Source organism: Clavelina lepadiformis, chromosome 3 (assembly GCF_947623445.1).
Source record: "Clavelina lepadiformis chromosome 3, kaClaLepa1.1, whole genome shotgun sequence".
In the NCBI taxonomy this organism is placed as follows: Eukaryota; Metazoa; Chordata; class Ascidiacea; order Aplousobranchia; family Clavelinidae; genus Clavelina; species Clavelina lepadiformis.
This window is the reverse complement of record NC_135242.1, coordinates 19,064,941-19,082,991: the sequence shown is the minus strand read 5'-3', so window position 1 is coordinate 19,082,991 and position 18,051 is coordinate 19,064,941. Positions and strand designations below refer to the sequence as shown.

At 36.0% G+C, this 18,051-nt stretch overlaps 3 protein-coding genes across 4 annotated transcripts; 2 read left to right on the top strand and 1 right to left on the bottom strand.

Annotated features, from left to right (window-relative positions):
* The first annotated feature begins 8 nt into the window (after positions 1 to 8).
* Positions 9 to 2,487, top strand: LOC143448238 (uncharacterized). The gene is made up of 3 exons (XM_076947871.1): positions 9 to 233; positions 983 to 1,138; positions 1,935 to 2,487. The coding sequence occupies exons 1-3, from the start codon at positions 231 to 233 to the stop codon at positions 2,085 to 2,087; spliced, it is 312 nt and encodes a 103-aa protein (XP_076803986.1). The 5' UTR covers positions 9 to 230; the 3' UTR covers positions 2,088 to 2,487.
* A 3,402-nt stretch (positions 2,488 to 5,889) lies between these two features.
* Positions 5,890 to 16,435, bottom strand: LOC143449489 (uncharacterized). 2 transcript variants are annotated; one of them, XM_076949704.1, is made up of 15 exons: positions 16,046 to 16,435; positions 15,269 to 15,374; positions 11,654 to 11,824; positions 10,559 to 10,677; positions 10,263 to 10,381; positions 10,058 to 10,174; positions 9,913 to 9,985; positions 9,676 to 9,764; positions 9,427 to 9,513; positions 7,674 to 7,777; positions 7,485 to 7,609; positions 7,255 to 7,397; positions 6,894 to 6,979; positions 6,547 to 6,683; positions 5,890 to 6,172 (listed from the first exon to the last, which is right to left on the bottom strand). In XM_076949704.1, exons 1-15 carry the CDS (start codon positions 16,342 to 16,344, stop codon positions 5,962 to 5,964), a joined length of 1,986 nt encoding a protein of 661 aa, XP_076805819.1. In that variant the 5' UTR covers positions 16,345 to 16,435; the 3' UTR covers positions 5,890 to 5,961. The 2 variants fall into 2 exon arrangements, with proteins under 2 accessions (XP_076805819.1, XP_076805820.1); XM_076949705.1 differs by having other exon boundaries at positions 9,694 to 9,764.
* Positions 12,106 to 14,587, top strand: LOC143448489 (zinc finger MYM-type protein 1-like). The gene has a single exon (XM_076948257.1). The coding sequence runs from the start codon at positions 12,404 to 12,406 to the stop codon at positions 14,585 to 14,587; it is 2,184 nt and encodes a 727-aa protein (XP_076804372.1). The 5' UTR covers positions 12,106 to 12,403.
* Positions 16,436 to 18,051: the final 1,616 nt, after the last annotated feature.

The following is an 18,051-nucleotide window of genomic DNA, read 5'->3' as shown; positions in this document are numbered from 1 at the left end:
TGCTATTGTTTTCAACAGTGTTTGTAGAAAACCGCGAGGTCAAACCTTTTGCGTTTAAGAGCTTTTCTTGAGTGTGTGCCGATCTTATTGTGAAGCTGGTTTTACCGGTAGTTAGGTAACAACATAACAGTCATTTCATAACAAAGCATAAGGTTAGTGTGAGGTAGGTACTCTGCTCTCAAAAACTTTGATAATCTTGGAAACGGTTTTAAAGACCTACAAACCAAAGTATGGTGAGTAGAAAAGCATGAATCTTTTTTCTGTCATTGTTGAGTAGTTTTATACAGTATAGGGATCAGACATAACTACTGTAATTAATCATTTCGATAGGACAATTAACTTAGAAAATTGCTAGTAGGGTACTGGTATAAAGGTGTTCTTAATTATGATGAAAAAATACAGCCTTCGAACCTTTATGAACCGCTTTAAATACAACAAAAGCCTGCATTGTAATACGATCGTCACCTTACGTTGTGTCAACATTATCGCTATATATGGCGTCCATATCAAGAAGGTTTTATCATGTTCTATTATGACGTTACAATTTCTTTATTTTCGATGTTTTCACAAGCCATTCAATATTAGCAATATCGTTTTATTACTAATTTTAAATCTAGTAGACCATCTTGCCACACTAAAGGATTAGAAACTTTGCAACTTATACGAATTTGTGAATAAACAACAGGCAATTATTGAAGTACGACATATTAAACTTACTTGTGTGACAAAATTCCACTTTTCATGAAACAAACAATCAGTCATTATTAAGCGATTACTGTTCTATGCCACCTGCAAGGAGAGAGAAGGGCGCGTATTGTGACGTACTTAATTGGATCTGAAAGCAAAACGCCTTCTTGTACAATACCGGCGTGGTATCAAGTCACCGTGTTACATTTCTAAGACCAGCATTTGTGCCTAACAATAACTACATAATACTTGTCAACTATGAAATTTAATATTGTTTTACTTGGCGCTTTTACAGCCGCGCAAACCAACCAAAAGCGCCAAGTTGAAAGGTAAAAACAGAAAGGGTCGCAGTTCAAGCCGAGGATCAAGTGCGAAAAAGAAACGCGGCTCATCCTCGGCAAAATCGCGTTCCTCCAGTTTATCACCGCTCACAAGCAAAGGCGTTGAAGAGGTGAGTGGACTTTAAGCAAACGCAACATAAAGCTCAATTAGTAAAAATGCTTGTGTTTATCTTCAAGAGGTTATCCACGCAATTAAGTTAACAACAAACCGTAATTCTTACTACCTGTGTCGACAAAGTTGTATGAATATGGACACGCAATTTAAAAACGTCACAGTAAGTAAGCCATAAAAAAACGTTAATGGCAACAAATGAGATCTTCGGGTAGTCACCACCAGTGTTTTTTTTAAGGTGTTTTGGGGGACCGAAACGGTCCCCCAAATTTCTCCAGCGGTTTCCTAAAATTTGAGCAAATATGCTTAGGTTTAAGCAAATATGGCTATTTTTTGGTATTTAAATGAAACACTTGCGGTCTCTTAAAACTACTTAGCGGTCACCCAAACCAAACCTTAAAAAAAACCCTGGTCACCACTCACCCGTACTAGGTCACTGTGGCTTAACAGTTGCATGGCAGAGCAACACCTTGCCTTAAGCCATAGGGCATAGGCCAACATCTTTTTGTATTACATTTATTCGTGTCAAGCTAACTGATAGCGACCCACATATAGAAGTGTGTGTTTTGTTCAATTGTGACTCATCAATAATAATCTGTTGCCTGAATTGATAACGCCAAGGTACAAAACGAAGTTGTAGTTAGGAAAAATATATAATAAAATTGCTTTAAAAGATGCCACACAGTTAGCGGTGACAGTGGAGATGATCCATTTGTAAGTCAGTTACTAAGTTATGTTATTGAATAAGGGAAATTGTTTAAAAAACAAACAATGAGTATACTTTCACTTTTTAGGTTGATATATTAAGTCCCGCAGCAATGTTTAATGCCCACTACATTTGTCATGTCGCCGCAGACTGCTTGGAAAAGCGAGGATTCCGTTGGGCTGGAGCTAAAGGCAAAGGGAAAAAAGGAAAGGGCGGCAAAAAGAAAAAACGAAGAAAATAAAATTGTCATGTCTGCATATTGCGAATTTAGTTTTAATTTCTTTTTGTTCTTCGCATTGTTTTAGAAGTTTTTTTGTCTTTGTTAATATTACGCATACTCAATCAGCTAATCTAATGAGATTATAATCCTGTCAGTAAACCTAGAGCCCAGCTAGTCATAAAGAATTGTTAATTTGCAGTGTTTGACATCTCAGTACTCAAATATAACAGTGCTGTTGAAGGGGCAATTGCATTTTTTCATCAACTGTAACAGTTTCGCCCCATTTTTATCTTTCACTGTAACAAGCCTAGCTCGTGTTAGCCTGCTGGTTTTCTAATTCCGAGTGGACTGCGTTATACCGCTTGGGCTCGCCTGCCACTAGCTAGTTTTACTTTTTCAATAAATACAAATTTCATGTTCACGTTATGGCCTGCAACGTACATCACTCAGAACCTAAAAACCATTAGGAAAACTCCAATGGTCCAATGGGCCTAAACGAAATTTTTGCAGAAGAAAAGCAAAGCAAGCCATTGGGCTAAGGGAATCGTCGTGAGTCGTGTAGCTGGTACAAAAACAATTAATGGAAAAAACATTCCAATACTTTCGACCATAGCTACTAATTGAATAACACTGGTCTACAAATTTCAACTTTTTTTTTCAGGTTTGGGTTTTGACAACTGATTGTAGCTAATTTTGGGGCGCTGAATCCGAAAATGAACTCAGATTTTCTCTATCACATCAAGTTTTCTTTCTATCGGTGTCATTATTTTATGAAATTGACCAATTTTACCCTTTTTACAGTAAAATGTCCAGTAAATGTACAGTAAAATGTTGTAATGATCCGGATATATTTTGTTACATTTGTGGATGCTTCATGTTGAAGTCTCAACAATGCAATATTACCACGTTTGTAAAAAGGGCATATCTTGCTTACTTTAAAGTCAAGTTAGGGGACCAGGACAAAAGCTGGGCTCCTCATAAAGCGTGCAAGACCTGCGTTGAATGTCTGAGAAGTTGGTCGCAAGGAAAAGGTTTACAAATGAAATTTGGAATACCCATGATTTGGCGAGAGCAACGAAATCATGTTGACGATTGTTATTTTTGTCTTGTTAGTGTGAAAGGGTATAACAAAAAGAGTAAACATCGTTTGAAATATCCAAATCTGGATTCGGCATTGCGGCCAGTTCCTCACAGTGATGAAAAGCCACTGCCAGTATTTATATCACTTCCAGAACTACACGAAGAGGCTATTTCTTCTTCAGAAGCATCGTTTAGTGAAGGAGAAAGTGAAATTTTTCAACCAGCACCCGAGGATCTGTCAGACAAGCCTTCCCAGTTTAATCAGATGGAATTAAATGATTTAGTGAGAGATTTGTATTTGCCTAAGCAATCGGCGGAGTTATTGGCATCAAGGCTACAGGAAAGGAAACTTCTCAAAGCTGGTACAAGCGTGACATTTTTTCGCAAACGAGAAGAAGAACTGCTTCCATATTTTGCTTCCCACAATGATTTCGTTTATTGCAACAATATAGAAAGGCTTCTTCTAGAAATGGGATTACCACAGTATGATGCAGACGAATGGAGACTTTTCATTGATAGCTCCAAACTAGGGTTGGATTATCCGGATAACGGTTAACCGGTTAACCGATTAACCGCAGGTTTTTTTTCTATCTGATATCCGGATATAATTCTGCCGGTTAACCGGCTAAAAGAGTATCGTTGCTAATGCGTTTTACACTTTTTAGTAAGTTTGAACATTCTTTGTTACGTAGAGGCTGACTCCCGCTGAGCGCAATTAAACCTTTGTTCACACTTCTATTGTCTTATACTGTACTTTCAACTACGGTACTCGTAAAATGCACGAGTGAAATTTACTATCACGTCACAAAGAAAGCATAATGAATGATTCTTTTAATAAAAGACTGCATTCTCATGGCAAGGTAAAGTCTGTGAAGTGTCAGTTGAAAAGCTTTGGCTACAACCTAGTTTGAAGTGACTAAATTTAAGAGATGGAATTTAAACGTTTCAAAAGTGATAATCCAGTTTGGGGCTACTTTCTACGATCAAGAAATGGTGAGAGGGCAAAATGTGAAACCTGTGAAAACACGATTTCTTGTAAAGGTCTCACTTAGCAGTTATTATCCGGTTAACCGGTTAGATAAATTCCAAATATACGGATATATCCGTTATCCGGATAGTAAAAATTATTGATATCCGAACTAACCCTACTCCAAACGAAGTTTGAAGTGTGTTCTACTTCACAATGGTAACGTGTACGGTTCTATTCCTATAGGACATTCGGTGACAATGAAAGAAGAGTATCAGAACATCAAAACCGTTCTTGAAAAGTTCAAGTACCATGAGCATAGTTGGCTCATCTGTGTAGATTTAAAAATGGTGAACTTTTTGCTGGGGCAACAAAGTGGCTACACCAAATACCCATGTTTCCTATGCTACTGGGACAGCAGGGCCAAGGATCAGCACTGGAAGAAAGAAGAGTGGCCTCCAAGGCTTACCTTGACACCTGGAGACAAAAATATCATACGTGATCAGTTAGTTGATATCAAAAAGATCCTCTTGCCTCCTCTTCACATCAAACTTGGTCTCATGAAACAATATGTAAAAGCTTTGGATCATGAAGGAGAGTGTTTTAAGTATATATGTTATGCTTTTCCTGGTCTCAGTGAAGAGAAAAAAAGAGCTGGGATTTTCAATGGACCACAAATCAGGCAATTGTTAAAGGATGAAAATTTTGTAAAATCAATGTTGCCATTCGAGGCTAGAGCTTGGAATGCTTTCGGTGCTGTTGTGAGAAATTTTTTGGGAAACAGAAAAGCAGAAAATTATAAAGATCTCTTAAGGGAGCTACTGCTTAGTTTTGAAGATTTGGGATGCAGGATGAGCATCAAAGTTCACTACTTGAAGAGCCATGCGGATGAGTTTCCAGAAAACCTTGGGAAAGTTAGTGAAGAACAGGGTGAACGTTTCCACCAGGATATTAAAATTATGGAGGAACGTTATCAAGGTCGGTGGGATTGTCATATGATGGCCGACTATTGCTGGAGTTTGAAAAGAGAAATTCCAGATGCTGCTCATAAAAGAAAGTCCCTCAAAAGAGCATTTTTAAGCTTATAAGTGAAGAGTTCATATTTTATGAAAGCTCTTTTGTTGACTGTTTCTGAACTCGCCCTGCCCAAGTCCCTTTGAGTCAATCTTTATTTTGGCACTTTGCTATTTCTGTGTGTGTCTTCAGAATTTCTGCACTCCGTTGTCTATGTGCATATTGTGTGAACTGTAGGCTATAATTCAGATAATACCTTGTCACTGTCCTATCGACAGGTTCGTCAGCATAATGTAGCGTTTGATGTTATTATGGTTGCTCTTTTGTATGCCTATTTTTTATTCCAAAACATGAAATTTTAATAAAGACAACGCAAATTTGTGTGAATATAATATAGAATGCTTGTTTGCTAATTAAAGCTAGATTATTGCAGGTAAAACAGTGTTTATTGCATCAGAATTCCTTGTTTTGACAACAGAGGGGGGGGCAAAATTGATTTTTTTCAAAAATTAGGGATATTTCATATCTCAAAAACGTGATGTGATAGAAAAAATCTGAGTTCATTTTCGGATTCAGCGCCCCAAAATTAGCTAAAATGAGTTGTCAAAACCCAAACCTGAAATTTTGTGTAGACCAGTGTAATACTTGAATAATGATCCGAAGCAAGACCGCAAACGAAGATTACGGGCAGTTACACGATTTCATACGTTGACCGCGTACAATCGTGCATGCTTTCGGTTGCCACAAATGTGCTGAATAATGAATTGTGAGTGAATTTATTTGGTGTTAAAAAACAACAGAAGCTATGAAAAAGCGCAGCAAAATCAATACGCACTACCCTATTTTCTCAAGTATATTAATTTCGTTGTCCAAAATCCTTTTCAACTCTAGATTCCAAAACATTTCTTTTTGATTATCCAAAAACTTTCGCAATTTCCAAAGCAGCAAAAGATGCTTGTGGTCTCTTCTTAAGCCTGGGATTCCATCGGGGTGAACATTTGTGCAAGAATGCAGGAGACAAATGGATTTCTTGATGAAGGAAACGCTAAATGGATACATTAATAATGGGTTTACGCGAAGGAAAGAAGCACAATTTTTAACATACATTACAATACATGACAGAACTCTCAGTGGTTTAGACGTCTCGTTTGGCAAACTTTAAAAATCGACTTGCTCATTGTGTCTATATAGTTTTTTATGGTTAAATTTTTGTTTTATAATTTTATTCACTTTAACTATTGAAGTTAAACAGACAAGAAATAACATCGCATTTAGAGGAATCTGCTGAGTTAAGAACTTGATGTTCAGTTTAAATGCTGAATACCCAAATGACTTTAGCTACATAATCAACACTAACTAACACCTTTGAAAGGTAATAGTTTTTTGCTGTCGTAAGTACAAACAACAACTTACACTTACCTAATTCCATCAGGGACTGTGTTTTCTATTATATCAAACAAGATGATATTAAATGTTCCATAGATGCAAGCAAAGCATCCTTGTTGTGACAGCAAGGAATCATGGCAGGCAATAAGTACAGCAAAAAATTCAACAACCTAGAATAAGTTATTCACAGTAATGGTAATCCAATACAAAAAGTTGGTATAAAACTAATATAATTTGAGTCACGTCACTGTGATTTTTCATAATATGCTGTGATTCCTTGAGTTTTTTTGGAAGTTTTTTGAAAGTTTTGGGTAGTAAAGAATGAAAATTAATAACAATTTTAAAATAAGCAACAATATCGACCAAAAGATGCCACTTACCTTGGACAGGTAAGCCATCCTAATGTTTGAAACACTTTTGTTTCGTTCAGAACAGGACTTGCATAAAATCTGTATGAATGAATGTTCTGAAATGACACAGAAAAAAAAAAAAAAAATTAAGAATTTGATGTAAAGATCACATATCACATAACTTTATGGTTACATAACAAAGCTGCACCAAGCTCTCAGCAACACAGAAAAGCTATTGATCTAAAATAATACAGGTAATCCATTTTTAATCAACAACACTTAATGAGTATTATGAGTTGCTTAACAGGCAAATTTCCATAAAATTGGATTTTGTCAGAAAATGAGCCACTATTTTTTTTAACTACTAGTCTTCTACTTGTAACTAACATACCTTCATCAACACTAGAAGATGCAAGCTTTTTCACAATTTCACCATAAGATGACAAACCACAAAAAGCGTTCAGAACAATGGTCTTTGTGGCAATATCGTAGGACATAAATGATGAGGTAATAACTGGTACAGCTGGTATGAATCTGTATAAAAGGTACTGTGCATTACATCCAACAAGAAAAACTTGCCACCCATTCGTTTTCTCTAAAAAAACTGAAAAACCGACTCACATCTGCAATTTGTCCATTGGGCAGCTGCGAGCAAGAAGTGAAAATACTGATAATGCGGCTTTTGTGACATCATTAAAATCATTACTTGGAAGAAAATAAAGCAAAGCATCTACAATGTCAGAATGCTGCAAAATACAAACTGTTGAAACATCAAAAAAATTAAACGAAGCAATGGTAATCAAAACTCACATTTTGAAGCAGGGTTGTTGGAAGTTTTGCTACTCCGACCAAGATCTGATGAAAAACATTTAGTGATGAGCAAAGAATTTCAGATGTCAAACCCGGCTGGGAGTCTAACAAAAAGCAGGATATGGTATTAATCAGTGCTGTAACCAAGTCATTTTTTAAGACTCGAGCTAAGTTAATTCATATGGGAATTTGATTTAAGTTGAGTCAAATTCCTAAATGGATCAAGATCTTTTGCAACGAAATCAAATGTCGGTAATTCAGTTGGTCAATAAATTAACAACTAAGATTTATAGACTTGCGTCAAGTTACTTTCCGAGACTCGAATCAAGTCAAGTTGTTTCAAGCATTGACTCGAGTCATTACAACATTGGTATTAATGTACATTGAAAACTTGTGAACACCACCTCAAACAAATAGCCTAAATATTTATGGCTCAAACACACCATTAGACAAAGATATTTAACAAAAATGATACTATGTAACAACGGTTCTCAAACTTCCATCCGATATATATTTTTCCTGAGGTTAGTAAAAATAACCTTCCTAAGCTGCACAACTGAAAGGTGCAGTTGCCAACTGATTTTGCACAGTGTTATCTGATTTTCACACACATCCCATTGCAAATGCAAAGCAAGCACGCACTGTGATTTTCTTTTTCGACATTACAATCCTGGCTGGAGAAGGACTTGAGCCTAGCTCAATTTATTTTTGAGCCCATCAACCTATTTCAATTTTGAATCAAGCCCATTTACACTAGAAGCCCAGCCTACTTAAATTTTCAACCTAGATTTGCTTACTTGTTAGAGTCATAACTTGTATGCAATGGGGCCAAAATTGAAAAGGGCCTAAGTCAGTTGACTATAATTGAAATTTGCTATAGGCTCAAATTTTAAATGGTCTGGGCTAAAAATTAAAAAGATCTAAACTAGAAATTGAAATGGGTGGCAGGTAAAAAAACGGAAATGGACTGGGCACAAAATTGAAATAGGACTGGTTTAAGCCCATGTACCGGTCACAACCGCCATTGCTCAGCTAAGTTTGTCACAATGACCATCAAAATTGCGATTATTAACTAATTATGAGAACTTTTTAAATTCTTTTACAAGTTGTTTATTGAAGTAATTGTGATCCTTGATATAAAATTTAATTGTTTTTGTACTATCTAGTATTGGCCTCAAAAAGTAATATCGGTATTTAAGTTTTGGAAATTATCTCATTTAATATATCTAAAACAAAACATTAGTGCATGATGAAACTTTTTTCGTTCAATCTGAAGTCAAAGATATTTGGAACTGTGATGATTGAATTTAATTAAACTGCAGAAACTGGACCACATGTGAAATCAATGCATATAAAAATGTTATTATTATACATATTACATTGTATAATTATATTTTCCTGTCGGTATATTAAGTTTGGTGCTCGTTCCGTCATTCGTATAGTTTTTGTTCAGCAAAGCAAAAAATTTGCACAGCATGAAGTTTAATAGGGGAAATACTGCATGGAAAGCTTTTATTTTCGTTTTTAACTTTTTTATAACATATTATACTTTGAGCCGAAAATAAAAATTATAATTCTTAATTGGTTAGATGTTCCCTTTGTGGTCATTTACTTTCTTTAAACAATTTGTAGACCTCACTTATTTCGCTCACATTTAAAAAAAAAAGAAGGTTCGCAAATGATTTGGTGGCACAAAAAGAGGTACGCTGCGACAGAAGGGTTGAGAACCAGTGCTATGTAACCATACAAACACCTTTTTCCTTCATAAATTTGTGAAGAAGACATTTCACCAGTCTAGAAACGTGAGCTCCCTGTTTCAAATCACTCTCGTCTTGCTGGGCTGTCAAATAAGACGCAACACAACTTAAAGAGAAACTTAATAACATTCAAGAAATAAAATTTATATTAGCTTTTGCAATGAACCATATCCACTACTGTGAGCATATTAAAATGAAACTGGGCAAAGTGATACTATTTAAATAACTTGTTGGGAGCTGTTTACATCTAAACCATGGTAAACCTTTCTGTCCGGGGTAACTTCCTAAAAATGCATTGAGTGCTTCATATCCATCAAGAAAGCATCTGTCGTAACTGTGAAACATTTTATACAGTATATAACATAAATATATACTATTTATAACAAATGTTCTATCAATGATGTGAAAATGTTGACGACATTTAGTTAACACTAGTTAAAACAAATGAGTGTTTACAACAACTTTATAAGCAAGTTTATCACCTTCTTTGAGCAGAACAGTAATGCATAAGCACAACAACGTTTGGAGAATTGCATAAAGTGAACCTCTTTCCACCTGCAGTATGTGAATTGAAGTAAACAAGTCTAAGGGCTTTCATTATAAAGCACCACTTCCATCAGTACTTACTTGCGGATAGACAGGGTTCTAATAGGCATACTCTTCTTTTTAAATGAAGATTTGATGTACAAAGGTTTCTTTTTTCTAATGGTACCCCTTCATCAGATGATGATTGTTTGGTAATGTCTAAAAACACAGCAAATATTTTGTAGTGTGTAACGGTATTTCACGTATAACACAAACGCAGGTGTAATTCTATCTAACGAAACTACACCTTTCAAGCTTTTCAGTTTCTTTGTAACCCGTGGACTCTCTGGCTTTACAAACTTTATTCGTTTTTGAGAGCTGCTTTCACCCGTATCTTGATCAAATGAATGCTTCAAAAGTGATGTTCTGCAGATGTGAAAAACTTTTACAAGAAAATTCAAATGGATGCTTGCCAATCCTTGCATCATCAAACTAACAAACTTTGTACATTACTTACCAATGTATGTGAATGCAACTGATTTTAACTATCAGCACAGAGTCATACCGGTACCGCTAGTTTTACTTTCTGCAGTTCATACTAACCCAGAGATTGTGAAATCTTGAACAAGGCTTTTGTTTTTCAGTTCCAGATTACGTATCAAGTTTTGAGCTTCCTGAAGTTCTGCTTTTTTGAATTCCATTTGATCTCTATACTGCTCAACCTAATTATATATACAGTATGGTATTTGTACATAATCAGCTTATTACATTTTTTGTTCATAATTCAATGATAAATACAAAGCAAAACCTATATTGTTCATACAAATTCTGTAGAACCCTGGTTAATGACCAGATTGATAACATGACCATCCCATTATTAAGACCACTTCAACGCTGCGTCAATGCTTCAACGCTTCTCAATATTTTGCTTTTGCAATGTACAACATTATGTTTTGCCAATGCGACCACTCTGGTATCCAGACAACAACCCGCAAAAAAAGTTGCCACAAAACAACTTATTGAACCTCGCCTAACACAACCATTAACCTAGTATTATTTAAAAACCCGAAAACAGCTTAAGTATCAATTGTTTAAATCATAATTAAAAAATTGCAGCTGCCGTGAGCATGTAAAACTGTCTTCTGGTGAATATTTGTGTATGAGCACGCACAAGATAGTGTATAGAATACAAATACTGCAAATGAATCTGCAATTCTTTATTTTTCAACACTTAACTTCGTAGTCGTAGAAGGACGATATGGCATTACAGAAATTAAAGTTTGAAGAACTTTCTATCCAGAAAGGATTGAGCTTATTAAGCAAAGTGAATCACAGAGAACGTTAGCTAAATTTTTTGGCATAAGCAATTCCCAAGTTTAAACGGCTTATAAAAGGAAAAGCGGAGTGGTTAGCTGCATGTGAAGAAAATTTCCAAAGTGACAGGAAAAGAGTGATAATTGTAAGGTCATTCACCAGTGTGAAATCCACGTTTAACGTTCAGTTCACGTTTGACTCGAGTCCCATGGGAGGCCGACTTACTTGGGTTCTACTGTAAATGAGTTTACAACACATATGTATGATGTGTTTCAAAATGCAAAAAATATTTAAAATGTTAAAGGTAACTAGCATTACAAAGATAAATAAAGGCAATTTAATTCTTCAAGCCTTCAATGCAAGACTTAAACGACTTCATTTTACCTTTTTCTCAAGATCTTTCTCTTTTTGTGTTTTTTCTGCTTTTTTTGTTCTCTCAGTTGCAACCTTGGCCTGTCTTTCTTCATGCAACAATTTTTCCACATTATTGACTTTATCACGTAAAAGTTGTGCTTCACCACTTTTCTGATTGTTTACTTTTTGCAAGTTATTTATCTAAAGTCAACATAATACTTTAAATGCATTAAAAAACAAGGGTCATTTAATTAAATAATAACTGACATATATGAAAAACTGAATAAGTTGTTGCTATGATGCTATAATATATATATATATATATATATGAGCACGGGCGCCGAACTTGGGTGGACAGGGTGGATTTTTCCGCCCTGGCATTTTAGACCCTAACAAATAATAGCGATTTTACGTTCTTGTAATCAAGATGAATTGTGAAATCAAAAATTAAATTTATTGTTTACTACCTCTTTTGAAAAACGACAACTCCAGTCCGGTCACTTTGACTAAGATTTCCTCACAGCTTGCTTGTCGTGATAGCAGATGCGACAAGCTTTGTAGACCTAACATTTTTATCAATGCGATCCAAAACTAATTGACTTTCTGCACTCACCTATTTACTTGTTACACGTTACATAATAAATTTTATGGCTCAACACGTGACTTTCTCGCGATACAATAACCATTATTACAATAATGCAATTTATTTTTCCAACGTCTTTCAAATAAATTTATAAGTCTTCATTTAAAATTTGTTTAGACGTGATCAATACGAGTAAGATGAGCTCCGTTAAACATAATGATGTAGAAAGGTCAGGCAGGCAAACATCTATTAGGTCGTTTTTCGCTCAGAATAGACCAGGGAAACGACAAAAAAACGACAACGAAGTTAGTTTGCCGCATGGGAAAGAAGACGTTTTGACTTCAGATCCGTCTATTCCTGGTTGTTCCGAAAGTTTGAATATTAGTGTTTCAGCGGAAAGTTTAACAACTTCGGGCACTGCAGAGAAATATGTTTTACGATTGCTTGAACAGCACGAATGGATGAAATATGATCGACAAAAAGACGTGGCTATTTGTGCAGTGTGCAATTGGGCTTCTTCAGCAAATCATGTGACCCCCGATGTTATTTCGACTTTCAAACATAAGTATCCAGTTTGGCTAACAGGATACAAAGATTGGAAGCACATCAAAGCTGCCGCCAAGAAACACAGCGAGAGTTCCCTTCACAAGCTCTGTCTTGACGCAAAGCTGAACTACGCCGGAAAAAGTCAGGTTGCCGCTTTAGTTAATTCAAAAGCACAAGAAAATCTCAGGCGTAATAGGGTTGCACTTGAGGCAATATTTGAGAGTATAAGATTTCTCGCTCAGCAAGGTCTAGCTTTGAGAGGACATGACGACAGCAAGTCGAACTTAGTGCAAACGCTTAAATTACTGAGGAAATATAATGAAGATGTGGCACTCTGGTTTGAAAGATCAGCAAAACCGAAATGGATAAGCCACGATGTACAAAATGAAATGTTGCAAATGATAGCAGAGGCAGTAATCCGAGGTGTCTTAGCCGATATTAATAAAGCAAAGTTTTTCAGTATAATTGCAGATGAAACTACGGATGTTTCAAATCAGGAACAGGTTTCCATCTGCATTCCATATGTTGACGAGAATTTATGTGTCCAAGAACATATTTTAGGGCTTTATGCAACCGATAGCACAGATTCTCTCACCTTATTTAACGTTATTAAGAGCTGCGTTACTTCAGTTGGACTCGACTTGAAAAATTGTCGAGGGCAAACATATGATGGCGCAGCTAACATGCGTGGCCGTCTCACCGGTGTGCAAGCACGGTTTAAGCAGATTAATCCAGCGATGACATATATTTACTGTGCAGGTCATCAAATAAATCTTGTTACACAAGATGCTTTCAACACAACCATTGAGAGTATTGCTGCCATCAGAATCTTAAGTGCTGTGGTGAATTTTATCATGGCTTCTCCTAAACGATTATCAAGCTACAATCAGTTTAAACTCAATAGCGGCTGCAGCTCATTTAAATCTCTCCGACCGTTGTGTCCCACAAGGTGGGTTTTACGCCTTCCTGCTCTGGATTCATTCCTTTCTCAGTATCAAAGCGTTCTGGATTGGTTGGCGAGTTTGTCAAACGATCTCTCAATTGACAGTTCCACCCGTAGTAATGCAAATATTCATCTCCACTCTATGGAGAAATTTTCAACTTATTTCATGCTTCGAGTTTTACAATTTCTTCTGATGCACGTGGCGCCTATTCATGCTGAAGTCCAACGTCGTGGCATGACGGTAGGCCATTTTCGCAATCTCAGTGAAAATCTGCTTATCATCTTGTCTGGTTTTGGCGACGAACAGCGTGCGAAGCAGTTTTTCGAAAAATGTGAATCAGAATCACGAGACTTGGGCCTCGAACTTCCAAGTTTACCTCACCGATCAGGATCGAGAAGCGTTGTGCTTCAGCAGACAGGAAATGCTTCTGCGAAAGAATACTATGCGTCTCTCTACGTGAAAGTTTTCCAGGAATGCTGCGCTGCATTGAAGAAGAGGTACCCTCAGGAAGATTTGACGTCAGCTTCAGCGGTTGAAGATGCATTTCTCAAACCAACCAAATCTATTTCTAGTTGCATTGCAGAGCTGTATGGCAACGATTTGGACACAAATCGTCTTAATCTTGAATTGCAACAGCTTAGAATAGTTGCTGAGGCAAAGTTATTTGAGCTAGTTTCTGTGAATGACTTTTGTGAGTTTTTTAAGACCGATGCATGCTATAAAAATTTATTTCCAAATGTTCTGACCTTGCTCCGCATTTATCTGTCATTGCCATGTACCGCCTGTGAAGCAGAACGATCTTTCAGTACTTTACGTCGTCTGAAAACTTATTTGCGTACGACCATGTCTCAGAAACGGCTTAATCACTTTTTCCAAGTGATATTATTTTAACTTCCCAGTGTGTTTTATTATGTACTTTTCGTTACTCTTGTTTTGAATGTTATGTCTGCGTGTATGTTTCAAATGAATACAGTTCGAGTGAAAAGGTTATATATGCTTTTGTTGGAAGTGTTTTCTCGTCTCTGGTGTTACGGAAGTTACGTCTGTACAGACAAACATAATGACCAAAAATAACCTTGGGACGACGCATGCAAAGAGTTTAAAGAGAATAGCGAGTGCAAAACTGAAGATGATGCGAAAAAATTAAAAAACGAATAATAATTAAATAATAGACAATGAATGAATAATGCGTATAAGAATGTCGTTCATTTTTGCCGTAAAACTTGCAGCATGGCTGTTGTCGCAAATAACGTTGATTAGAAGGATATGTTATTTTATTATGTGTTTTTACAACAATCCTTGACACGGGGAATTCCCACCTATTAACTTTTCCACCCTACATTTTGTAAACTTCGGCGCCTATGTATATGAGTATAGTTATTATCCAAAAACTGACATGAAATTATTCGCAAAATAAGAGGGCAATCAACTAAAAGTGCAGCTTTTATCTATGATGATAAATGACAACTATTATGTTGAAATGAAAAGGTGAACCCTGTCAATTTTCCAGGAAGATATGGCCAAAACAGTATCACCATCATATATATAAAAAAGTACATTGACAAACAATACCTCTTGCTCATAATCGGAACATTGTTCTTGCAATTCCTTCACCAACTCCGACAAGTTTTCTGACTTTTGAGATGTTACTTTTGTCACAGAAATATTTCCCACTTTTCTAGTGTTAAAAACTCAAAAATTTGGCACATATATACACAAACTGCTTAGGCTATATGCAACATTAGAAAATACAGTAAATGTCTTTTAATAAAGTCACTGTGGTCCCTGCCAATTTTTGATTTAAATTAATAACTGGCAAACCTAAACCAGTAGCAAAACAACGAAACCACAAACAAAATGCCATTGATCAATCATTTATTAAACACAAAAAATACCGGAACGTAGTTTGTTGAAGTAGAAATGTCTTTCTAAGATGAAATCTATTACAGTTTTCACAGCATTAATTATCGCTATGTCTCTAATGTACCACGGCAATAGTGACACGTTTAAAAAGAGTCAGTTATGTCAAAACAAGCCTCTCTTCATTTTGCAATACAATACATATATATGTAATTTAAATTGGATTTATTTAACTCACCTAGCACGGATTTAATAACCAGGGATTTTATAACGCATATATATATTTTAAAAAGGAAAATTGCATCCCAGGCAAATTAGATTTAATAAACGGAGAGGTTTATTATTCACGGATTTATAACGGGCTTCTACTGCACCGTTTATCTACTTCTAGCTCCATCAAAACTTGAAGCAGTAAATATACATCACATAAATTATAATACGTACAAGGATACATTTATATAAAACAACCCAACTATGTGTAAAACTCACTGAGGAACTGGTGGTGCAGCAAATCCATAGAGATGATTCGGAACATTTTGCTTGGATGTACTAGTGTTCTTATTTTCCATTTGTGATGCAACTAATTCTAGTTCCAAAAGTTCATCACCAGTAAAGTCACCAAACGGATCGTTAATTCCACTGTCATTGACATGAGGTGGTTGATTAACTTTTGTTGTGGGATCCACACAGCGACGTTTACTTGCAGGCATGACATTGTTTATTGTGCCATGCTTTTGGCCAGGCATGACCATTGAGGTTCTTGGGTTCATTGTAACAGTATAAACCATGCCAATATCATATAAGAATATGTTGTATGTAGTTATACCGATACTAAATCGTTAGTATCACACCTTAAATTCTGTGATATTTAAAAGACTTCGTGTACAATATCTGCTTACATAAATAAAACTGTATTATCAAAGCAAACCTCCCATTAATAACATGGTAGCATAAACCTTAATGTATACTTTTATTTTCCTTCAGAACCCCAGTGTTCAAGGGCTAGCCAAGTGTGCATCTATTTAATATTTCTCCAGTGCATGTTTAACACTTAGCCTATATAGGCCGTTGTGGAAAGTGTGGCACCTGTGTGCACGAAATTCATCAACATGCACGCCGAAGATTTTATTTATCACGCCAACTTATAATAAACAAACAAAGAAAAACTGGTTGCTTAAACGCAAATTTACAATAAATACACAAAAAATGAGGCTTCGGTGTAAGTCAAAATTTACATCTTTGCACACATCATTTCTTGTCAGAAACTGCTCCACTTTTCAGTCAGGAGCACATGCTGATCAGTGAAGGAAACGTTACCCTTCAAATGCGAGTGTTGAGTATCTATGAGTAGTAACTAAGAAAGATATGAGGTAGTTACATAGCGACTACAATAACAAATATGTAATACCAAAAATTATGTTTTTACTATTATTTTCTATTGTTTTAACAATTATGTCTACTAAAACTTAGTCCAACGAATGTTGTTATTTTGCTGTCTCAAGATGACTTTTTACATCAACATGTTAAATTATAATTATCAAAAAGAAACCATATAGGCCTCTCTGGTCTGGCCGAATCAAGTTAAAATTTTACTTGATCAGGGGTTCTTAAACTGGGGTACGTGGACCCCTTGGGGGTACGACTAGTTATAGGGGGTCCATGAAGAAACCAAGGGAAATCTTAGTGGATAATTTCAAAAATGCCATGGTTGCTATAATCCCTTTTGTGACTACATATTAATGCAGGAATTTCATCCTTGTTTACTATCAAAACAAAGAGTTGAAACCGGTTGGATGCAAAGGATGACATGATGTTGTGCTATCAAAGACGAAGCCACAATTTCATGTTCTTGTTGAAGACAAACAGCACCATCCTTCACATTAATGAGATTAAATCGAAGATATTAAATTTTCTCGGACTAGGCCACAAAGGGGGTCCACGCAAACCAAAAAAAGTTGTTAAGGGTCCCAGCTAAAAAAAAATTAAGAACCCCTGAGTTAAATCAATATCAACATTTGTGCTTATTATTGTTAAGCCTATATGACAGACATACAGAATTCAACTTCATATTATAAGGGGTCAGGCTTACACTAGCATTCAAATATAACGACAATTAAAAATGCAGTGACTGCTAAACATCTGTATTTAGGCAATAACAAATCAGCACAAACACGTTTTACACTTTCTGGATGTGAAAATTATTGACATCTTTGAGACTCATACACGTTTGCCCAGAACTTATCTTTATCCACGTGCTGCAATTTGAAACCTGACGTTATGGTCAATAGTTTAACTACACACACCACCCACAGTGGAAAGTGTGGCAGCTGCACGCACAAGTTTCGTTAACATGGTTACCGAACACTTTACTCATCACGCTGATTTATGATAAATAAAGAAAAACTAGTTGTTTGAACGCCAGTTTAAAATAAAAAAAACAAAGAATTGAGGTCTCAATGTATGCCATCATGCCAAAATTCGCATGTTTGCACAAT